Source organism: Synchiropus splendidus, chromosome 7, assembly GCF_027744825.2.
Source record: "Synchiropus splendidus isolate RoL2022-P1 chromosome 7, RoL_Sspl_1.0, whole genome shotgun sequence".
Taxonomy (NCBI): Eukaryota; Metazoa; Chordata; class Actinopteri; order Syngnathiformes; family Callionymidae; genus Synchiropus; species Synchiropus splendidus.
In genome coordinates this window covers 17,750,134-17,768,533 of record NC_071340.1, presented here as the reverse complement: position 1 = coordinate 17,768,533, position 18,400 = coordinate 17,750,134, and the positions used below count along the sequence as shown (strand labels likewise).

The 18,400-nt window shown below is 49.1% G+C and overlaps 2 protein-coding genes across 4 annotated transcripts; both read right to left on the bottom strand.

Annotated features, from left to right (window-relative positions):
• Positions 1–89: 89 nt before the first annotated feature.
• Positions 90–9,649, bottom strand: LOC128762409 (solute carrier family 12 member 2-like). The gene is made up of 26 exons (XM_053870650.1): positions 9,003–9,649; positions 7,802–7,924; positions 7,650–7,725; positions 7,484–7,579; positions 6,948–7,087; positions 6,775–6,885; positions 6,607–6,715; positions 6,105–6,232; positions 5,661–5,745; positions 5,421–5,569; positions 4,844–4,951; positions 4,653–4,776; positions 4,487–4,588; positions 4,144–4,299; positions 3,899–3,998; positions 3,724–3,835; positions 3,511–3,651; positions 3,343–3,449; positions 3,199–3,278; positions 2,684–2,821; positions 2,485–2,598; positions 1,867–1,978; positions 1,696–1,782; positions 806–941; positions 678–745; positions 90–608 (listed from the first exon to the last, which is right to left on the bottom strand). The coding sequence occupies exons 1-26, from the start codon at positions 9,411–9,413 to the stop codon at positions 473–475; spliced, it is 3,249 nt and encodes a 1,082-aa protein (XP_053726625.1). The 5' UTR covers positions 9,414–9,649; the 3' UTR covers positions 90–472.
• A 2,371-nt stretch (positions 9,650–12,020) lies between these two features.
• Positions 12,021–17,686, bottom strand: LOC128762466 (GRAM domain-containing protein 2B). 3 transcript variants are annotated; one of them, XM_053870763.1, is made up of 14 exons: positions 16,616–16,775; positions 15,840–15,926; positions 15,645–15,732; positions 15,092–15,161; positions 14,890–14,993; positions 14,679–14,774; positions 14,543–14,614; positions 14,089–14,178; positions 13,910–14,021; positions 13,700–13,834; positions 13,072–13,144; positions 12,908–13,012; positions 12,759–12,840; positions 12,021–12,154 (listed from the first exon to the last, which is right to left on the bottom strand). In XM_053870763.1, the coding sequence occupies exons 1-14, from the start codon at positions 16,690–16,692 to the stop codon at positions 12,113–12,115; spliced, it is 1,233 nt and encodes a 410-aa protein (XP_053726738.1). In that variant the 5' UTR covers positions 16,693–16,775; the 3' UTR covers positions 12,021–12,112. The 3 variants fall into 3 exon arrangements, with proteins under 3 accessions (XP_053726738.1, XP_053726739.1, XP_053726736.1); XM_053870764.1 differs by lacking the exon at positions 16,616–16,775 and adding an exon at positions 17,535–17,686 and having other exon boundaries at positions 13,700–14,021; XM_053870761.1 differs by having other exon boundaries at positions 13,700–14,021; positions 16,616–16,786.
• Between the last annotated feature and the right edge of the window lie 714 nt (positions 17,687–18,400).

Here is an 18,400-nt window from a genome sequence, read left to right as displayed (position 1 = left end):
CCATGTTTACTGATGTTTCGTAAGGATACAATATAAAATACGTTTTGCAATGCGATATGCGACATGTGAAGACAATGAGACCAAATGTGTGGCTCGATTAATATTTTAATAAAACCATGTACAAAAATACATACATACATCGTCAGTTAACCACCGCTTAGTCCTGTTCAGGGCTGCGGGAAGTGCAAAATAAAATACTGTTAGGAAAACGCAGCGCACATATCAACACTTCATAACCACGACCTCAATAATAATCTTCAATACCATAACTGTTCTAAAATAACCATATGTTATTTCAACGGCAATCAACGTGAATCATTTAAATAAATAAAAAAATCAGCATTTACAGTCAGTAAATATTTAAAATCACATCGTGTCATACTTATTTTGAATTAGATAATTAGTCAACATTAAAATATTAAAATTTAATGCATTGTAAACTTTCTACTGTGTGTGTGTGTGTGTGTGTGTGTTAGGAGTAGAAGGTGAGGACGCTCTGATGGTTCCCTCGGACCAGCAACATCGGTGGAAGGTCTTTGGAGAGAGTTTCCAGCCAGCACATGTAGAGGGCGCTAGATACGGTTCCCTTCCTGGCTAAAGGCAAACTCCTGCAGACAAGGTGAGTGTGAGTGTCCTAATCTGAGAGTGGAGCAGCAGAATTCTGAGGAAGAGCTCACATGACGATGAGTTTGGCGGCGCTGGAATGTTCCTTCAGCAGCTCATTCAGTCGGATCTGACGATTGGTCTGCAAGGGACAAACATCGGTCAGCGACATGGTCCCGGTGTCAGTGGCAGCGGTGCGAACCTTGGCCTTGTAGAGCTCCAGCTCGTTGTCGGTGATCCTCCAGGGCTCCTGCGCCTTCAGCCTCTCGGCCGCCTCCTGCTCCATGTCGTCCTCCTTCAGCCGGTACGGCTCGATCAGCTCCTTGAAGCTCAGCTTACTGAGCGCACGTGGAGAGAAGAGGGAGGTAACAGCACTGGTCTCACCTTGTCAGTGGTCTCAGTCCAAACCACCTGACCCCCAAATGAACTTGAGCGTTTCTCCCACCAAAACCAAATGAATGAATGGTGATAGTCAGCGTTCCCTTAAAAGAATTGACCTTTGAAAACAGCCATCAGAAAACTGTCACAGGAAAAAGGCGCCAACAAATGTACCTAGATTAGCACTCTGACATGGCAGACCTTCGCCAAGCAGCTCATTTAAACCCACATTAGTCCCCAATAGTAACAGCAATTTGGTTTTTGATATATCGTCTGCAGGATAGTAGGTGGCAGTCGAGTTCAGGAGAGGGTTCCAGATGGTCTCTAAAACACCTCCTCCTGCTTCTCGTTCCATCATCAACAAAAGTTTCAAAGAAATCTTATCCTCCATTTTTGACAGAGTTCACAATTCAGCCCTTACAGAAGCCTAACCAATGGCAAACAAACTCTGCTACGAACAATATTAAAACTCACAAAACTTCACACAAATGTTGATCAAAGAACAAGAAGTCGATGGCCAAAACGACTTCACAAGAAGGTGAGATCAAAATGTAGTCACATGGTGACAAGACCCAGAAAAAAACTCATCAAACAAAGCATTGTTGGCAGAGAAGAGGAAAATCCAAGCAAAGAAGAAACGATTGAGGAAGTAGCATGAACACAGGTGGGTGTTTCATGACCTACAGTAGCTGAGAAAGAATTGGCTGCACGTACTTGTGCTTTTTGGGCTTGGTGTTGATGTCTCCCAGCACGTTGATGTCGGAGAAGTCGATTCGGAATCTGCTGAGCAGCGTGGCCATCCTGACACCGAACCGTTGGGTGAGTGAACCAAGCATAGACGGTACGAAACAGTTAACCATCACTAAACAGAGTCGCGACACTCACATCCGGCGGTCATGGTCGATGCGATTGATCTTCCCGCCAATAAAAATCCGTATCCTGCAGTCGCCCCACTTGCTGCGGTTGGTCAGCAAGTACGGGATGAGGAGCGTGAGGCCTGCGGAAGCACCGGAACACAGGGTTTATCTCACATACTGTAGAGCAGTAATCTGTGGCACCATAACCTAGACATTCCAGCTGATTCTGTGTGACGCTTCCGAGAAACCCGCTATCAAGGTTCTGGGTGTTTTTGAGGAGCATCTTGGAGGCAGCAGTAACATCTGTAAATTTGCTTGCAGAGGAAGAATGACGTTTCTTTGGCCCCTGGGCAAGAATCTCGAACCACAACGTAGACCTACTCCTCCTTCCCTGTTCAAACCAGGAGGTCCACAGAGTTGGCACAGCTTGGTCTCTTCCTTGTGTCATGACTTTAACATTCAAACCTCACCACATGAACACTTGTGAACTGTGATCTGAATCTATTACTCGACAAAAATCGTATCATTTTATCCATCCACCACACAGGAGGCAACTGACTTTTTTCATGTTGTTTCCATGGATCGGTGAAAAACAACTGGCGATGAGAATATGACTTGAAGGAAACCATCCATGTCGAGCACCCACCTCCGTCGTCAAACAGCCACCAGACGTCAATGGTTCCTTTGCCTTGCTTCTTCTTAAACTGCTGACTGGACTCCAGGAGGCGCTGGTCGGTCAGGCTCAGAGGAGACTTGGTGTCTGAGCGTGACGCCAAAGAAATCAAAGATAAAAATGTATAGAAATATCAGACACACAGATCTTTCAGTGATGTGAGAGCTGTTACCTCGCAGGATGAGTGGGCTGCTGGTGATGCTGGCGGTCTTAGAGGGGCAAGAGTCCGAATCTGAGTCTTTGACCAGACTGACTGAGACCACAATGTCCTGGCCACTGACCGGTGGTTTCTCATGTAGTGACAGCTCATCTGCAGGACCAGAGACAAAGTCATCCTGACTGTCCGAGGTGTTCAGATGAGAGACCTAACTCCAGTGTCCTGGGTCTGCCCGGGGCCTCCTCCCAATTGAACACTGTACCAGTCCAGGAAACACTGAGTCTCTCCTGGATGACTGAGCCTCTCTCTCTCTGAGAGTAATGCTGACCACTGGTGACAGTGGACACTTTGTCTTCTGGCTCAGCTCTTTCTTCAGCTCAGATCAGTCTGTCCATCTCCATCCTTCCCTCAAATAATTCGCACATGAATAAACTGAAGCGCTCGTCCTGTTGTGGTGAGTCCTCATGCAGCCATGCTGACTCTGACTGTATGACCACTTAGGTCCAGTAGGTCCAGCGGACACGCGGTACCTTGTCCTGGTATATGGGAGACGTCCAACCCCTCCTGGAGCCGGAGAATGGCCACCCCGAACTGCAGGTCAAAAGCGTCGCTGCCAAGAAAGGAAAGAAATGAATCCTGTGAATGAAAGAACATGAACGCCCACGGACTCTCACTGTATGGTGTTGATGTAGACCTCCACGTCCCTCATGTCTCCGTCGCTCCAGTTGTTCTTGAAGCCCATGACCAGCGTGTTGGGTTTGAGGCGACCCAGACCGACAGACTGCAAGCCCACATGTGAGTATCCACATCATCACTCCAACGGCTCCTGGTGAGCTTCGTACCTGCAGCAGGAACTGCGTGCCATGTCGCAGGTTGTCAGATATGACATGTGTGTAGAAAGCCTTGATGCGTTTTTTCCCGAGCCAGCGCTGACACCGGGCGTGGTCCTGGGCCAGCTCCTTAAAGTTGGGTCGCCGCGAGAACTGGAGGGCGGAAGGAGCTCAGCTGAGAGACAGTAGGAGACGGAGAGGTGGCAGGTCCAGATGCGTACGTACGGTCCTGACGTGAGCGCACACCATGAGGCCCACGTTTTTGGTGAAGGAGTGGACCAAGTGGAGCAGCGCTGGGCGAGAGTTCGGGTAACCGGTCAGCACCAAACACTGCGGCCTGGACACACAAGCAACCATCAGGACGAGAAACTGATTATTTTTTTGGTCGCCATTGTCCTACCTGAAGTTCTTGACATGGTCTTCCACTCCGGTGAGGTTCAAACAGTGAGTTAAGGCCTGGTTGAAGATCAGAGCCTGAGTGGATGAACCCCAGTTCACATCTGCAGGAGCAGGACGGAACAATTGTCACAGTGTGGTGCCAAGCTTGACACGAACCGGATCACTGAGGCTAGCTGTATTCTCAGTGTACGGCCCAACAAAGTAAGAAATCAGAGTTCACAGAGAGGTGGGCGGCTGGAGTCTCACCGGGCTTCTTGTAGCTGACGTAGATGTAAAGCGCCAACACAATGAGCAGCGTGACCAGCGCCGCCCACCAGTTGATGACGAACATCACCACGCAGCAGAGGATCGCCCCCGCCAGGGACACCCACATGTTGTAGTACTTGAAGCTGGGGCGCCACCCTGTGGACAGAGAGGGCATGTAGATTACTGGACACCTCTCTAGTTTCATGTTAGGGTCACTCTTCTCTTGTTTGGAAGTGTTGCTGCCATACACCACAGCTCGGGATTTGGGGTGACCAAGCCTTCCCCAGTGCTGCCCCCCGACTCTGGAACTCTGAAACAGTAGGTGGCGCAATTGAGCGTTTACCAGGAGAGTTGGCCATGGAGGCGTGGAAGACGGAGAAGTTGATGAGCGCATAGGAAGCCAGGAAGAAGTTGGAAATGATGGGAGCGATGATGTTCAGCTCAGCTGCAAGAGAGGAAGCGCAGGTTTAGGGTGTCGGGTCATGAGGTTCATGAGCCGCGGGCCTCACCGATGAGGATGAAGGCAAGGCCGATGCAGAAGGTCAGCACATAGCCGCGCAGAGGCTCGTTGTTTTTCCCATAGCCCTTGGCAAACACGCTGAGGCCCGGGTAGATGTTGTCCTTGCACAGAGCCTGGCGGAGCCACACCACAGTTAGCCTGGTACTGACTGAGGGTGCAGGGTGTGTGGAGGGGGCTCACCTGGAAGACCTTGGGAGCACTGACCAGCGAGGCCAGAGCTGAAGAGAGCGTGGCTGAGAAGATCCCGGCAGTGATGAGCGGGCCGAAGCCCGACACCAGGCTCATCACCTGAAGAGAAGCGGAACCACTCAGACACAAACCTCATCTTTTGTTTTGTCCAATGTGACTCTTCTTATTCTAACCTGAACAAAATCAGCCGTAACATTATGACCACTTGTCTTATAGGCACCATTTGCATGACTCTAACAATGGCAGTGTGTGCATGTATGTTGATGTGTGTGTGTGTGTGTAGGTGTCATCAATGCTTTCATTCAGCTTGAACTCGCAGCAGCCAGAAGCTTGTGACTCAAAACAACAGTCGCTATTATCAGAGCTGCACTTTGTTTGGGAACAGCTCCGTCCGCACGCACACACACACACACGCAGCACTGTTCCTATCACTTCAGAAGCCTTGGCTCTCGACGACCTCGACCAGACCTCCCTCCACATTCGTGGTCCATTGTTGCGTCTAAGTCGATTGCTTCACTCGCCGGGTCGCAGTGACATATCAAGCATCTGACGTCAGGAGTCAGGTTACCTGGAAGTCGTTCATCAGGCCGTACTGACAACCCCCCTCCTGGCAGATGGAGAAGTCGTAGCCCAGAGTGCAGGCAGCGTCTGTGCAGTTGACCGTGTCGCTCACTGTGTCGTTGTGGTCACCGGTCGCGTCACGGACAATGCAAGATCCTGGAAGTCAAAGGAAATTATACAGAGGAAAATGGCCCTGAAAGTGTGTCTAGGATTCTCCAGTCTGTGACTGTAGCTGGCACCACAGTACCTGCTGAGATAGCTACGGCGACATAGGTGAGCCCAGTGATGAGGATGGCCAGGAGTGTCCCTTTTGGGATTGCAGACTGGGGATCCTAAAGAGAGACAAGGTCAGGATGTTGAAGTGGTGGGAGCAAGTCAAAGCCTTGATGCTCAGGACTGGTGGCATGAGCAAGACTTTGAGAAGTCACTGGTGAGTCAGAACCAAAATTTTGAGTGGTGAGATGAAGTAGCACAGAGACGGGAGACGTTAAGTGATCGGAGCCTGGTAGCTTGAGAGACTACAGGAAGGTCCAGCCTTTTATGTCATCTTGCTTCTACCAAGCAGGTCCAGTCCACTTCAGCGGAGCAGGGATCAAGCTCCACCGGACTGACACCAGATGGCTCAGAAATCCTAACCATACACACGACAAATCTATCATTCCTCACTGAAAACAAGACGAGAAGAACATACAGTCAGGTCTCCGGAGATGTTGGCCCCCGCGAGGATCCCGGTGGCCGCTGGGAAAAAGATGGCAAACACGGAAAAGAATGACTCATCGTCCCGGAAGTCTGGACCCAGGTTCTCCAAGAAGATGGCAGCTGTTGAGTGGACGAAGCAAAGTCAGGAAATATTACATTCTGACTGCATCCTCGTGTTTTTCTGTCGTTCATTCCAAACAAATTTATGGTCCATAGCAGGCTTTCTACTGTTGTCAAGTGGAGTCAGGTGGAGTTTGCCAAGAACCCACCAATTGGCTTCAGAGGTTGAGGAAAACAAAGCAATAAAACTCCAAGGCGAACCAAACCAAACCCGCATCACAACCCCTAACTCAAATCCTTAACCGACACAAAATTATCTGGCAGCTCTTGACTAAAACCTGACCCCAGAGGAACCCTGAGACAAAGTGGTCCCACACAGATGGAGAATCCTGTTAGCATAGCATCATCAGAGGGGATAATGGAAGAGGACTCACTGTTGTAGCCGAAGAATCCTTTGACTTCTTTGTTCTCTGATGGCATGAATGTTCCTATGAAGTAATTCGCAATGGCCGCCAGCAGAATCACCAGAAGGACGATCTGAGCCTTCCAAGGATGAAAGATTAGACCCCCCAACGCGTGCGACTAGGAAGGTTGACAGATACCTTTGCCTCCCACTCCATCCCAGCGACGGAGATCCCCAGCAGCAGGATGACGGTGAGAGTCCCCACGATGCGGATGTCGTTCAGCTCGTCTGTCATCAGAGCATCCACATCCTGGAACCAGATGCAGACCTCAGCTGGTGGGACCATCACTCTGACAGAACTGTGCTTCTCACGTTCAGCATCTCCACGACAGTCTCAGCAAAGCCCACAACGTACATGGCCACAGCCACGGCGTTGGCGAAGGCGAAGATCAGGCCGATGGAGCCGCCAAACTCAGGACCCAAACTTCTGGAGATGAGGTAGTAAGCACCTCCTGGAAAGAAAGCATCAAATTCAGCTTTAGTGAGTGTTGAGGATGAGAATGTGGATGAAGCATGGATGAATCCAAGCTCTTCCACCAGTGGTCCTCCTGGCCTTATGTCTCTATGTCCATCAGTGTGGCATTACCACTTGTGTGACCATTTGTGGAGACATGTGCAGTGTCAAAAGCATGAACTCAAGAACTTGAGCGGCTCAGTGGCAACAGTAACAACAGTCATGACTTTGAAGGTCTGAATCCCGGAAGTCACCCTCTGGTCAGTTTTGCCTCAACACCACTTGTGTTTCTCCTCGATCAAGATGCCATCTCTTGGTCCAACCATGCCGGTCTCTGCTTCAGCAAGCTACACGACAGCACCGAGCTGAAAACAGGTTGAGTGAGAAGCCTCACCTCCGCGCACGAAACCGTTGGTGGCGATGGCCGAGGTGGACAGACCCGTGATGGTCGTGACCAGTGTGGCCATCAGGATAATCGCAATCGTCAGACCTGTCAAGTCAATCGTGAACAACGTCACTGGGAACCTGTGACTAGGGATTCAGTTGACGCGCGGTCATACCGATTCCAGCCTGTCCGACGATCCAGGACATCCGGATGAACAGCATGACGCCCCAAATGTTGAGCATACAGCGAACCTGGGACACAAACACCCCATGAGAGCCAGCCGCAGGAGGCGGTGCTCGATGGGACGTCATGGGCCTGAGGACTCACCAGGACGCCCTTCACCCAGCCGAACTTCACCGTCCCTCCTTTGCCCTCCTTGGCCGCCAACGCCGCCGCCTCCTCCGCCGCTGAGCGCTCCTCGCCGTTAGCCAGACCATCCTCCAGAGGCTCCTGAGGATGCCAGAACATCGTGAGTCCAGATCAGCAGTTCTCATGGCTACTTCAGATGATGGCCCAGCTCTATGAAGACTTCCTGCTTCCTGTGGCAGAAAACGGGTGCTGATGCGCTTTTGAGGACATGTGACCTGAGCTTGATACTCATTTGGTTGTTTGAACGTTTAGTTGTGGCCAGACCGAAGTTCTCGTCCACAGTGATCTGGTTTACAGCTGAGCAGCTTGTTTGAACTTATGAGTCAGCTGAGGTGAAGCTGAGCTACATCCAGAGGACAGTGGTGGCTGAGATAAAGGAGCATTGTGTGCCTGTGTGTGTGGTCAGGGTCACACACACAGTGATGTCATCAGGCCTCACATGGAGAAAGAAGACTCCAACTGATAGCTTGGACTCTGATGGAGCCTCTAGACACTCTGGTTTCCTCCCACACCAGCAACTTGCTCCTCTGTGAGCCAGTGAGGTTGACTGGCACCATGAATGAAAAGCTCCTTAACCAACCCGCCCACCAACATCTGGCATGTGACCAACAAAGATGCTCTGTGAATCCAGACCTCTCACTCCCTCTGCATTGTAATGACGGATGACATTTGCATACATTATCAGGGCTTGTGCAAAGATGCTCTATAAATCATGACGTCTCACTCTGTATAATATCCCGTCTAAATGATGTTGGGCTTTTGGGACTCCTGCGTCAGAAAAGAATCACCTCCATCCTCTTTCTCCTGATCTCCTGAAGTCAAGTTGTAGGATCTGCTAAGACATAAAACTTTTCATGTCCATAAACCCCTCTTTCCCTCCCAGTGCCTTCAATTAACAAGATTCAATCCAGCTGTCATCTGACTCACTAAGGCCAGGACAGGCATTTCATCTTTTAGCTCAGCTCAGGACAGAAATCTTTTATGTCAGCGGCCGTGGATCTTGTTCAGAAAGCAGACTCTCGCGGTAAATATTGAACACTTAAAACCACAAAAACATTTTAAACAGTTCCACATCTAACTGATTTATTTGTTTGTCTTTTATATTTAGATGACTCAATAACGAGTCGAATGACTCAGAGGGAGAAAGTAGAGCCATTACTTTGTCCAGCTCGTCGTGGAGTTCGGACAGCGACGGTCTGCTCATCTTCTCCCCGAAGGACGCGGCCGTCTGCCGGTAGAAGTCGATGTTCGGCACCGCGTCGATGGTGTTGTGTCCGAAAGTCCTCATGTAGTAGGTGTTGGAGTGCGAGTCCGAGATATGGGTCTGTCCGGTCCCGGTGGAGTGAAGGCTGACGGAGTCGCTCTTGGTCGTGTCCGGGTCCCGGGTGACGTCCGGCGGGAGCCCGATGTCCATCGCGCTCCCCAGAGCGCCCGGATCCATGAAGCCCACCACCCGGAACCGACCCCTGCTGTCCTCGCCGGGTTTGGATCCGTCCGAGGCTTCTGTCACCACGTCCACTTTGAAGCGGCTCTCGGAACCGTCGCTCTTGGACGGTTTCTGACCCGACATGTCTGATGCGGGTCTCAGAAACAACCTGGCAGTGGAACTCCTGAACTCTTCACATCGAGTCCAGGTCAGTCAAGGACCAGCAGAACCGTCATAAAGCTCGACATCAAAGGACGCACTCACCGGAGTTGATGCGTAAAAGGCGCAGGGCGAATGAAGGAGCGGTTCTAGTCGGTGTCCAGCCTCCCGCGTCCACCTGTCAATCATGTACTGAACTCTCTCTCTCTCTCTCTCTCTCTGTCTCTCGCGCACTCGCACCAGAGACTCCCGCCGTGGAAACGACGGATCAGTCTCCGTGACGCACGGAGCCGTGGCACCGACGCGCCGAAGTCAAATCAAACAGTTTCTCTTAAAAAAAAAACAACAACCGTGTACTACTTTAATTTTAAATCCACGCCAGCAGTTTTCTTTTTCTTTCTTTCTTTCTTTTTTTTAAACTTTTAATTGTGTTTCAACATGACGGAGAAACAAACGGTGATAACTGATAACAAAAGGCATCTGTCAGGTCGTGACACACGGAGATACACGGGTGCGCGTGCTTGTGACGTGCGCGCGACAAAAGCATCATTGTCGACACGTTTAAAGAGGTGAAGTTTGAAAGGGAAGGGATTACAGAGGAAGGGCGCTAGGTAGCCAAGGTGGGAGGGAGGAGACAGGAATGTGGTGAGGAATGAGGAGAAGGGAGGTAGGAAGGAGATGAGGATGGGAGGAAGGGAAGAAGGTCGTGTCTGTAATGCTCTTGGAATATGTCTTGCAATGTGGATGTTGTATTGTCGAATGGTGTGGTGCCATCTGCAGGGCATTAAGTGTACCTGTTAGATAATTGATGACGTGGTCATCCTGTGAGTGTGACTAAGTGTATAGAGTTTTCTGGGGAGCAAAAGTGCAGTGAGAGATACGGACCAGTTACCCATCAACAAAGATACTTCTGATACTTCGTTTCAATTACTAAAGTACTACAACAAGATAATGTTGTTTTCTATCAAAAAGAAAAAAAAAAAATCACAAAAGAGGAGGACCAACGAGTGAGCCTTGAGGGACGCCACAGTGTTGTGTTCCAGGTGCAGATGCCATTGTTCATCCTCTGGTCAGTTTTGGAAAAGTCGCCGGAGTGTGACCACGGATGAGTTGTACCTGCAGGAGAAGCAGAAGATTTCATCGCGCCGATTCATGCGCTCATCTCATGCACGAGCGTACCTGGAGAAGGGAGAGGAGCGATGTGCCGGCTGGATGGTCTGGTCCAGGGGCGAAGGGGGTGATGGAGGCGAGGAGGAGAGGCGCTCTCGAGCACAGAAACACAAGGATTCATGATGAGGGTCGACAAGGATTCCAGCCAGACCAGCGTTCTGTCAGAAACAAGAGGCCACCCTGGTGTCACACGTGGTCCCAGCAGTCCATGTCTGTTGTAGCTACCTTCATTAGCAGAAGCTGGTTCTTCATGTCCTGTTGCCATGGCAGCACGTACAGCTTTGGGATCATGGGATGTTGAGCGGAGAAGGTTGGAGCGTTGGAGCGGGATCTGCCGGATTGAACAACAACACTGAGAAGTTTGGAACCAGCACTTCCTGTTGACCAACTTGTCTTCAACATACTATGGATGTAAAATGTTAGTAGATGAGTTCAACAGTTCAACAACACACTAGTCAACCAAGATTCTGGAGCTGCGCTGACTGGAGCAGAGGATCTACTGTGAGTCTCTCCTGGATGACTGAGATTCTCTTCAAGAGAGAGTCCATGCCCCTGCGGTGAAGACTCCTGTTGAGACTCAACTCGCTCTTGACTTTAGTTTTCACGTCCAAGAAGCGTCTGGGCGTCATCAAACCTGCAAACCTTCATCATAAACCAGTCACCTGGAGATCTTCACTCAACTCACCGTTCAACACTGGACGTCTCTCCTGCAGCCTCCATGTTTGTTGACGCCGTGAGTCTCTATAGAAACCTGGACTCCTTCAGAGATCTGGGTCACAGGTCTCAGTTACCAGCAGGCTACTCTCAAGTGTCCTTTCTCTGAGGTCACCTCTGGAACAGACCTGCAGGTGAATTGTCCTTCATTCTGAGGGACATGAATCTGAAGTGAAGCAGTCTGAGCGGAAGAAGCGCTCCATTATCTGGGCGGTGACCCCTAGTGTTCAGAGGAGTCAAGTGCAGTCAGATCAGATCGTGACTATCAAAATGACACAACACTATATTACCTTTTTATTTGAATAAAATAGATATCTTTGCATTTTTCTCTTAATGAACTACAATAGTTTCATTTTATGCATTGAATTAATTGGATTCATGACAATATGTAATTTGATTTTATTTTTTAAATATGCTGTCATTTTTATATTAGATGCAATTTAATAGAGCGTTATTTATAATAAATTGAAATTACTCTAATTAATAATTAGAATCATGAGATGAGATTTTTTTTTACAGTAAAATGATTATAATCTTTTAAAAAGAATAATATTTTAATTGTTTTAATGATAAAATATTAACTATCTCTATTTATTAATAATAATACATGTTTTGATGTTTGAAAATAAAGATAAATATTCATTTATTAGCAATAAACAAAGCAAAAACATGCTTGTCTTATTAGGAGAGAAATGATGAAGCAACACAAATCTTTTATGTTTTATATAAAACAAAAGTAACAGCATTTATCAAGTGTAACATCCTGAAGGTTCCACCACAGCAGCAGGGACTTGGACTCGTCAGGCCGCCTCGTCCAGCATCCTCTGAAGATTCTTCTGCACCTGAAGAGTCGAGAACAAACCCTGTGAAAACTCTGTCGAGTCACTCCAGTTTCCCACAGCTCCACTTTCTTCTCAGCGTGACTCGCTGGCCATTAATGTTTAACACTCGCAGCATCTGGTTTCTGGAAACTTCTGAAGTGGCTCGCTCGAGTCTCATGTTGATGGAGGAGACTCGAGTTCGGCTGATGCAGACAAGTGCGAGGTCTAATGGCTCAGTCCCTTCTCTGTCCTGGGCCATTATGTACAGAAGACAGAGCAGTTTGCACTTGAGTCGTTGCTGAGTCACTGTGACTCAGACAGAACAGTAAACCACACTTGGTAAGTCTCACACTGTGACTCTGAATCAGGCTGATTTCAGCTCTGACTCCCCAAATCTTTGGTAGTTGGTGAGTCATTAATAACGTTTGCTGTGTGCTTGTTAGACACTCAGCGCACTCTGACTCCTGCTCACTCAAGTCTCAGAACCAACGAAGCAGACTTTCTTCTCCGAGCCCAAAGATACAGACTTGTGGACCGTAGATGACTCGAGCCAGGTCCAAGGAATATGCCTGTGCATATGAGTCATTTGGCTTACAGCAGTTGCTTAGTTCGCTCATCGACTCACCTTCTCCAGCTTCATCAGGTTGAGGGTCAACAGTTCAGAGAAGAGGTTGACGTTGACGTCCGAGCCGCGGAACACGTCGGCTCTGCCAGAGGAGAGATTGTCACACTTCATTCTTGACTCAGTTTCTGAGCTGTGGGGTCGGGACTCACTCGTGCTGGGAGGACTCGGCCATGGACCCGAGCGTGGTGAGGCGCTGCTCCAGCGCGGCGATCTTCACGGCCAGGTAGCAGGACGACAGCACCAGGACACAAACCCTGCGCAGCACAGCAGCGTGAGTCTCTGCCGTTGAGTCATGACCACCGTGGAGACTCACAGAAACAGGTAGACCAACAGCAGAGTGCTGAGAGCAAACGGCTTCGGGGTTCGCTTGCTGTTGACTTCAGAGCCTGGAAACACAGCAAGGCAAAACTAATGTCATCTACCTTTCAGCCTCACGTGTTGTCTTCACTCGGTCACATGAACAAATATTCAATGAAATCTATTTTCACTTATTACTCTGTGCTCTATGGGTCACATGCAAATTACAGAATAATCACAGAACAATTTTTAATTTTCGAAATCAACCTGGAATATATTTTAAAACATTATTAATATGTGAGTGTCCTGCAGCCAAATTATTCGATTTTTCTTTACCTATAAAAAATAATTTTGAGGTTGTGAAAGATTTTTTTTAATATAAAAATCTGGTATTTAGATTATCACCAAATAAATTAATGTTTAAGCTATATATATATATATATATATATAAATAAATATATATAAATTCCACACCACTAAATAATCTCCCAACAACTATTATCCAAACGTCTTAAAGATAATGATTATTCTTCTTATTTGAATCCAAGTACTAAAAAAATCACATTAATTGGGAAGGTAACAATATTTAGGAAAATCAGTTCCATATATTTGTGTTTTGTCATGGAATGGTTTGAGTTTCACACCAGATGTTTTCTTGTCCGGCAGTTTCGGGTCTTGGTGCTGCAGGTTGGGCTGCTTTGTGACCTTGTGGTGTCGATCGGGTGACGCTGGCGCTTCTTTGCGCTTCAGCCCCTCCAGGAACGGCGCCACCGGGTACTCTGCAGGGGCGTGGTCACACAGAGAGCGGGCGCTGACATGAGACTGCCTTCCCACGTCCTGACTGCCTGTGATACCTGCTATCTTCTCGTAATCGGGGGTCTGTGAGTCCGAACTGCTGCTCTCCTCCATCTCCTGCCTCCTCTGCCTCACTGCTCCATCCAGATCGCAGAAATCGCCCGTGAAGTTCTGGAGCAGGATGTGGAGAGAGGTGAGACTGAGCCAGGACCACAGACCATCAATGCCGGTCACTCACCCGAGGGAAGCGAGGGGAATGAGGCGACCTCTGACCTCTGAAGCTGTGCTCAGCTGATGACGGGACTGGGCTGTTGCATGGACTCTTCTCCTGGACCACAACACAAGTGTCAGTGGGACAAACACGCGACACACACACAGCATCTGCAGCTTTTGGTTTGACTCGGTGTCGCCGCCCCTCAAACTTGGGCTAAACTGAATCACATTTCAATGAACCGGGAGAAAGATCAGGGCCTCGAGGGTCAACACTTTAAAACAACTAAGCACTGGCTTTCTGTCAGTCATGAGCCCCTGTCATTCCCTGATGTTTGCGCACAGACTCACACAGGTTTGTGGGATTCATGGACGAAGCTGACTGACCTTCCTGCTCAGAGATCTGAGCAAGATGTCGGCACTGATGTTCCAGATCCCAGAATCTTGTTTAAAAATCAGGTGCTTGTTTACGATCTTCTTACCTCCAAGTGTAGACAGACGGACATCAGGAACTTGTAGGTGTTGTCTCTGGACAGGAAGGACACGAACACATACTGCAACAGGTACACACAGTGTTGTGAGTAGCTGAACGATCACTCGCTCATGGGTGCTGCTCACCCTGTCGTTGACGGTGGCGATCACCAGGGCGTTCGGCAGCAGGATGGCCGTTTTGGTCTTCTTGACGTGTGTGACGGCCATGACAGGGATGGCGATCTGAGGGCGGAGCATGAGACGAGGTCATGGCGTGACAGGCAAGAATGAACAAAGAGGCTGGTAACTTTTGTCGAGGTGAGGGTCCCAGTCCCACTACAGTGTGAGGGGCTCGCACCTTTGTGTCCTTCCCAAACACCTTCGAGTGGAAGCAGATCCAGTGGTCAGACACAAACATCCGTCCCTGGTAGAGGATGTCCTTCTGTAGTGCACAGGTGTAGCCTGACAAACACACAACATGGGCACATGACGACACGTCACTTCTTCACCACACAGGTATCAGGTGTTGACTCCTGCGGTGCTCAAGCTGCAAGACTCACTCTGCCTCAGCTGCTCCTCTTTGCTGATCTCCTTGAATATTTTATGATACTGGCAGTTGCTCTTGGAAAGCTGGAACACACACACGAGTCACCAACGCAGTCGTCTACTATTATCTAATCATACAACATAATATTATTTCTTATGACCTCAAAACTAAGCTGTTGCTCAGTGAAGGCCACTAGAGGGCCCCAGACATGAATGTGTCGTTTTGCTTGATGGGGAAGGAGGACTCTCATCGCAGGACTACACGGCACTTGTTTTGTTTATGTAGCTCTCTAGTCGAAAGGCTCCACTCAGTCGACACTGACTCTCATTCGAGGGACTCACTTAGATATACAGGATTCCACGAGTCTTTCAGACCAGCAACATGAGTCCCACCTGCTTCCTCCTTAGGCACTCGCATCATATGGTCTGTCAAGGGACAGGGGACATAAGGTCCCATCCCAGTTCCGTCTTGACCCGCTTTGAGACTCATATCGACGGCTGAGTCATGGTTACCATGTGGTGAGGTCAGAGGTCACGAGATAAACAACAATAACTGATAACTCATACCTGACTGTAGTGAGACTTCTTCCTCTCTATCTTGGAGTCCGGGTCCGGCTGGACCTGAGTCAGGAGCGAGTGGTCAAAGGTCCTCGACCTGCAGGCGGAGAACCGTCGCTCTGGTTACGCAACAGCTGGATGGATCGCAGCAGTGATCCATGGACTCTCTTATATAAGCTGGACCAGGAGAAGACTCACTGTTACCTGACCAGCACGGGTTTCCTCCTGCTGGACGGGTCCTGATGTTCAGGTTCGACTCTGTGTTCCTCAGTCATGATCTCCACATCGGAACTGCAATGACACACATGATCATCTTCCGATCAAGTCACAGCGAGTCACTTGTATTGGTCCACTAGTCATGCAAGTCCACCAGCTGAGTCTGGTGAGTTTGGTGAGTCAGTTCCAGTGGCAGGACTTTGAATTGTCCTGTTGTGCAGAAAATCGAGTCACTTGAACGTTTGGCACTCTCGAGGCAAGCATCTAGTCAGTCGTTTCCACCAGTGGAATCCAGGATTCACCACGAGTGCAAATCACTTCCTAAACATTGGAGTTTCTCACACTAGTCCAACTCAGTTCCTGGTTAACGACTTGAGTCTTTAGAGTCCAACAGTCCGACTTGTTTCCTGTTTCCTTTGGAGCCACCATCAGTCAGGCTTACAGATTCTACCAGGAGAGAGACCTCTGGTGGACACCAAACACGATTGTGGGACGCAGTGAGGCTGACTTGTGGGTTAATGTGGAGTTCTGGCTCCATCTTCACCATGGTGTGAGGCTCTGTTTGAAGCGACCTGTACCATCCCGACCCTCTGAGGACCGGTGTCGATGACCCATAATGTAATACAAGTCCGACCAAGTAAAACTGTGATGTGCGTCAAAAGGTGTCTAGAGGAGGGAGATCTTTGAAAGACCAAAGAGTGACTCCCCAGATCAGCTGTGGATCAGAAGACGGGAGGAGCTACGGTGCCGTCACAGGAACTCACAGGTGATCTCCGTCCTCCGTCCTTCCAGCTGCTCTCCTCCGGATGTCCTCTGTCCGTGTCTCACTTAGCTCCATCATGCCACCACACTCCTCTGTTGTGTGTCTGCTGCTATGAGAACGGACCCGCTTCACCTGCCTGAGGGGGCGTGGCCAGCCTCCTGGTTTCACGTGTCTCAACCAGTCACACTGCAGCACTCTGTGGTGTGTTTGTGTGTTGTGTGCTGAAACCTTTGACCAATGGCGCGATGTTTGTTTGGACAGGCGCTATCTGTGTGTGTGTGTGTTTACACAACATCACCAGACAAGTGGCTCCACGACAGCAGAGTCAAGCTCACAGGCGCCACCTAGAGGCTCGTTTGGTGCAGTGCAGTGTTATTCCAGGCTCACCAAGGCCGACAAAAAAATTATTCCCAAAGACGGACCCACTTGATGTGGTGAAAGTAAGAAGGACCGAAAGGTCTTCAGAGGCATTATCATGTCACCGTCCTGTCCATCAGTCTGGAGACCGTTGAACTGACCAGCCTCTCAGGAGTGATGACCTTCAGATACACAACTACTGAAATCACAGTATCAGTTTCTGGCCTCGACAGTGACACCTGCCTGTCAAGCATGATCACGGCAGGTATAACTGAGTGGCTATTGATCCTCATTAGAGAAGATAAACCTGGTCACTTCCTGTTCCACACACTCAGCCAGGTGGGACTCACCAAATCTATCCAAGCATGGGATCAGTTTCCTGCGACTCATGAGTGCATATTACTATCCATGCTTTCTTGTGCCCCCCAGTGGACGTGACGGTGGCAAACTGAGAAGGTCTCTTGAATCCAGACAATACTGGCTCTCCAGTGGTGTACCGACCACAGACCTGAGCGGAGGTGGTGCGGTTGCTGTGGTGCGAGGGAGCAAAGAAGACGACTCACCGCTGACACGCACTTCAGCAGAAGGTTGTCCCGGAGCTCTTCTCCAGCATTCTGTCCGTGCAGAAGCTATAACCAACACACTCATCATAATATTGACAGTGGACGGACGTATAGAGAGTCAACATGAGGGCGACCCGCCATCCTCTTATCTGTCTGTTGTGAGTCCAACGTCCACGAGAATGTGGGTCACTCGTATTTGTGTCGTTGTTTATCGGAGAAAATGTAAAAAAAAGAGGTGAATGAAAGTCACTTAGCGCTACATTGGTCAGGAAAAAGAGTTGAGCCAGGAGGCAAAACACGTTCCAGTGAAGGGAAAGCAGAAGCTCACCCTTCACCTGCAGTTAAACAACACTACTGTAGACAGCAAGGAAGGTTTCAACAATCGCAGCTCATAAGTGACTTTTGGTTTCATTTTGGTCCGAATCAGTGACACGTGTGCAGCGCAGACAGTTGGCTATAAGATGGTCGCCACTACAAAAATTTGGTGTAGGAATCAAAGTTGTTGTGTGTTTTGTTTGATGACATCATTCCTGGTTTTTGCCCCAAGAACTCAGCACAAAGTGAGTGTCGTCCAACATTCATCACTAACTTTGGTCAAATGTGTAACCTGGATTCCACTCAAAACGTTGGCAACTTCACGGCAGGTTTGTTGCTAAAGTTGTAGCAAACTCTAAGTCGGTTAAACCTGGTCAACAGTCTGGAAGATTTGTCAGGACTTGTTTAGTTGTTTACAGTCTGTCGAGTCCAAGCATGACGACGGCCTTATTTCTTTCACTTGAAACTACTGTAACAACCACACAAGCTCAGACATCAATACAGGGTCACCTGAGACTGGACTGAACTTGTGGGACTTAAACCTGCCACCT

What these genes read in the sequence shown, in the direction of transcription:
- LOC128762409 (XM_053870650.1), bottom strand. Translation starts at nt 9,413, where the DNA reads ATGTCGGGTCAGAAACCGTCCAAGAGCGACGGTTCCGAGAGCCGCTTC. An exon ending in TCCACGACGAGCTGGACAAA is followed by an intron (nt 7,925 to 9,002) that starts GTAATGGCTCTA and finishes TGGCATCCTCAG; the next exon opens with GAGCCTCTGGAGGATGGTCT. An exon ending in TGTGCGCTCACGTCAGGACC is followed by an intron (nt 3,652 to 3,723) that starts GTACGTACGCAT and finishes TCCGCCCTCCAG; the next exon opens with TTCTCGCGGCGACCCAACTT.
- LOC128762466 (XM_053870761.1), bottom strand. Translation starts at nt 16,692, where the DNA reads ATGATGGAGCTAAGTGAGACACGGACAGAGGACATCCGGAGGAGAGCA. An exon ending in AGAAGTCTCACTACAGTCAG is followed by an intron (nt 15,162 to 15,644) that starts GTATGAGTTATC and finishes TGTGTGTTCCAG; the next exon opens with CTTTCCAAGAGCAACTGCCA. An exon ending in CCGTCTGTCTACACTTGGAG is followed by an intron (nt 14,179 to 14,542) that starts GTAAGAAGATCG and finishes GTTGTGGTCCAG; the next exon opens with GAGAAGAGTCCATGCAACAG.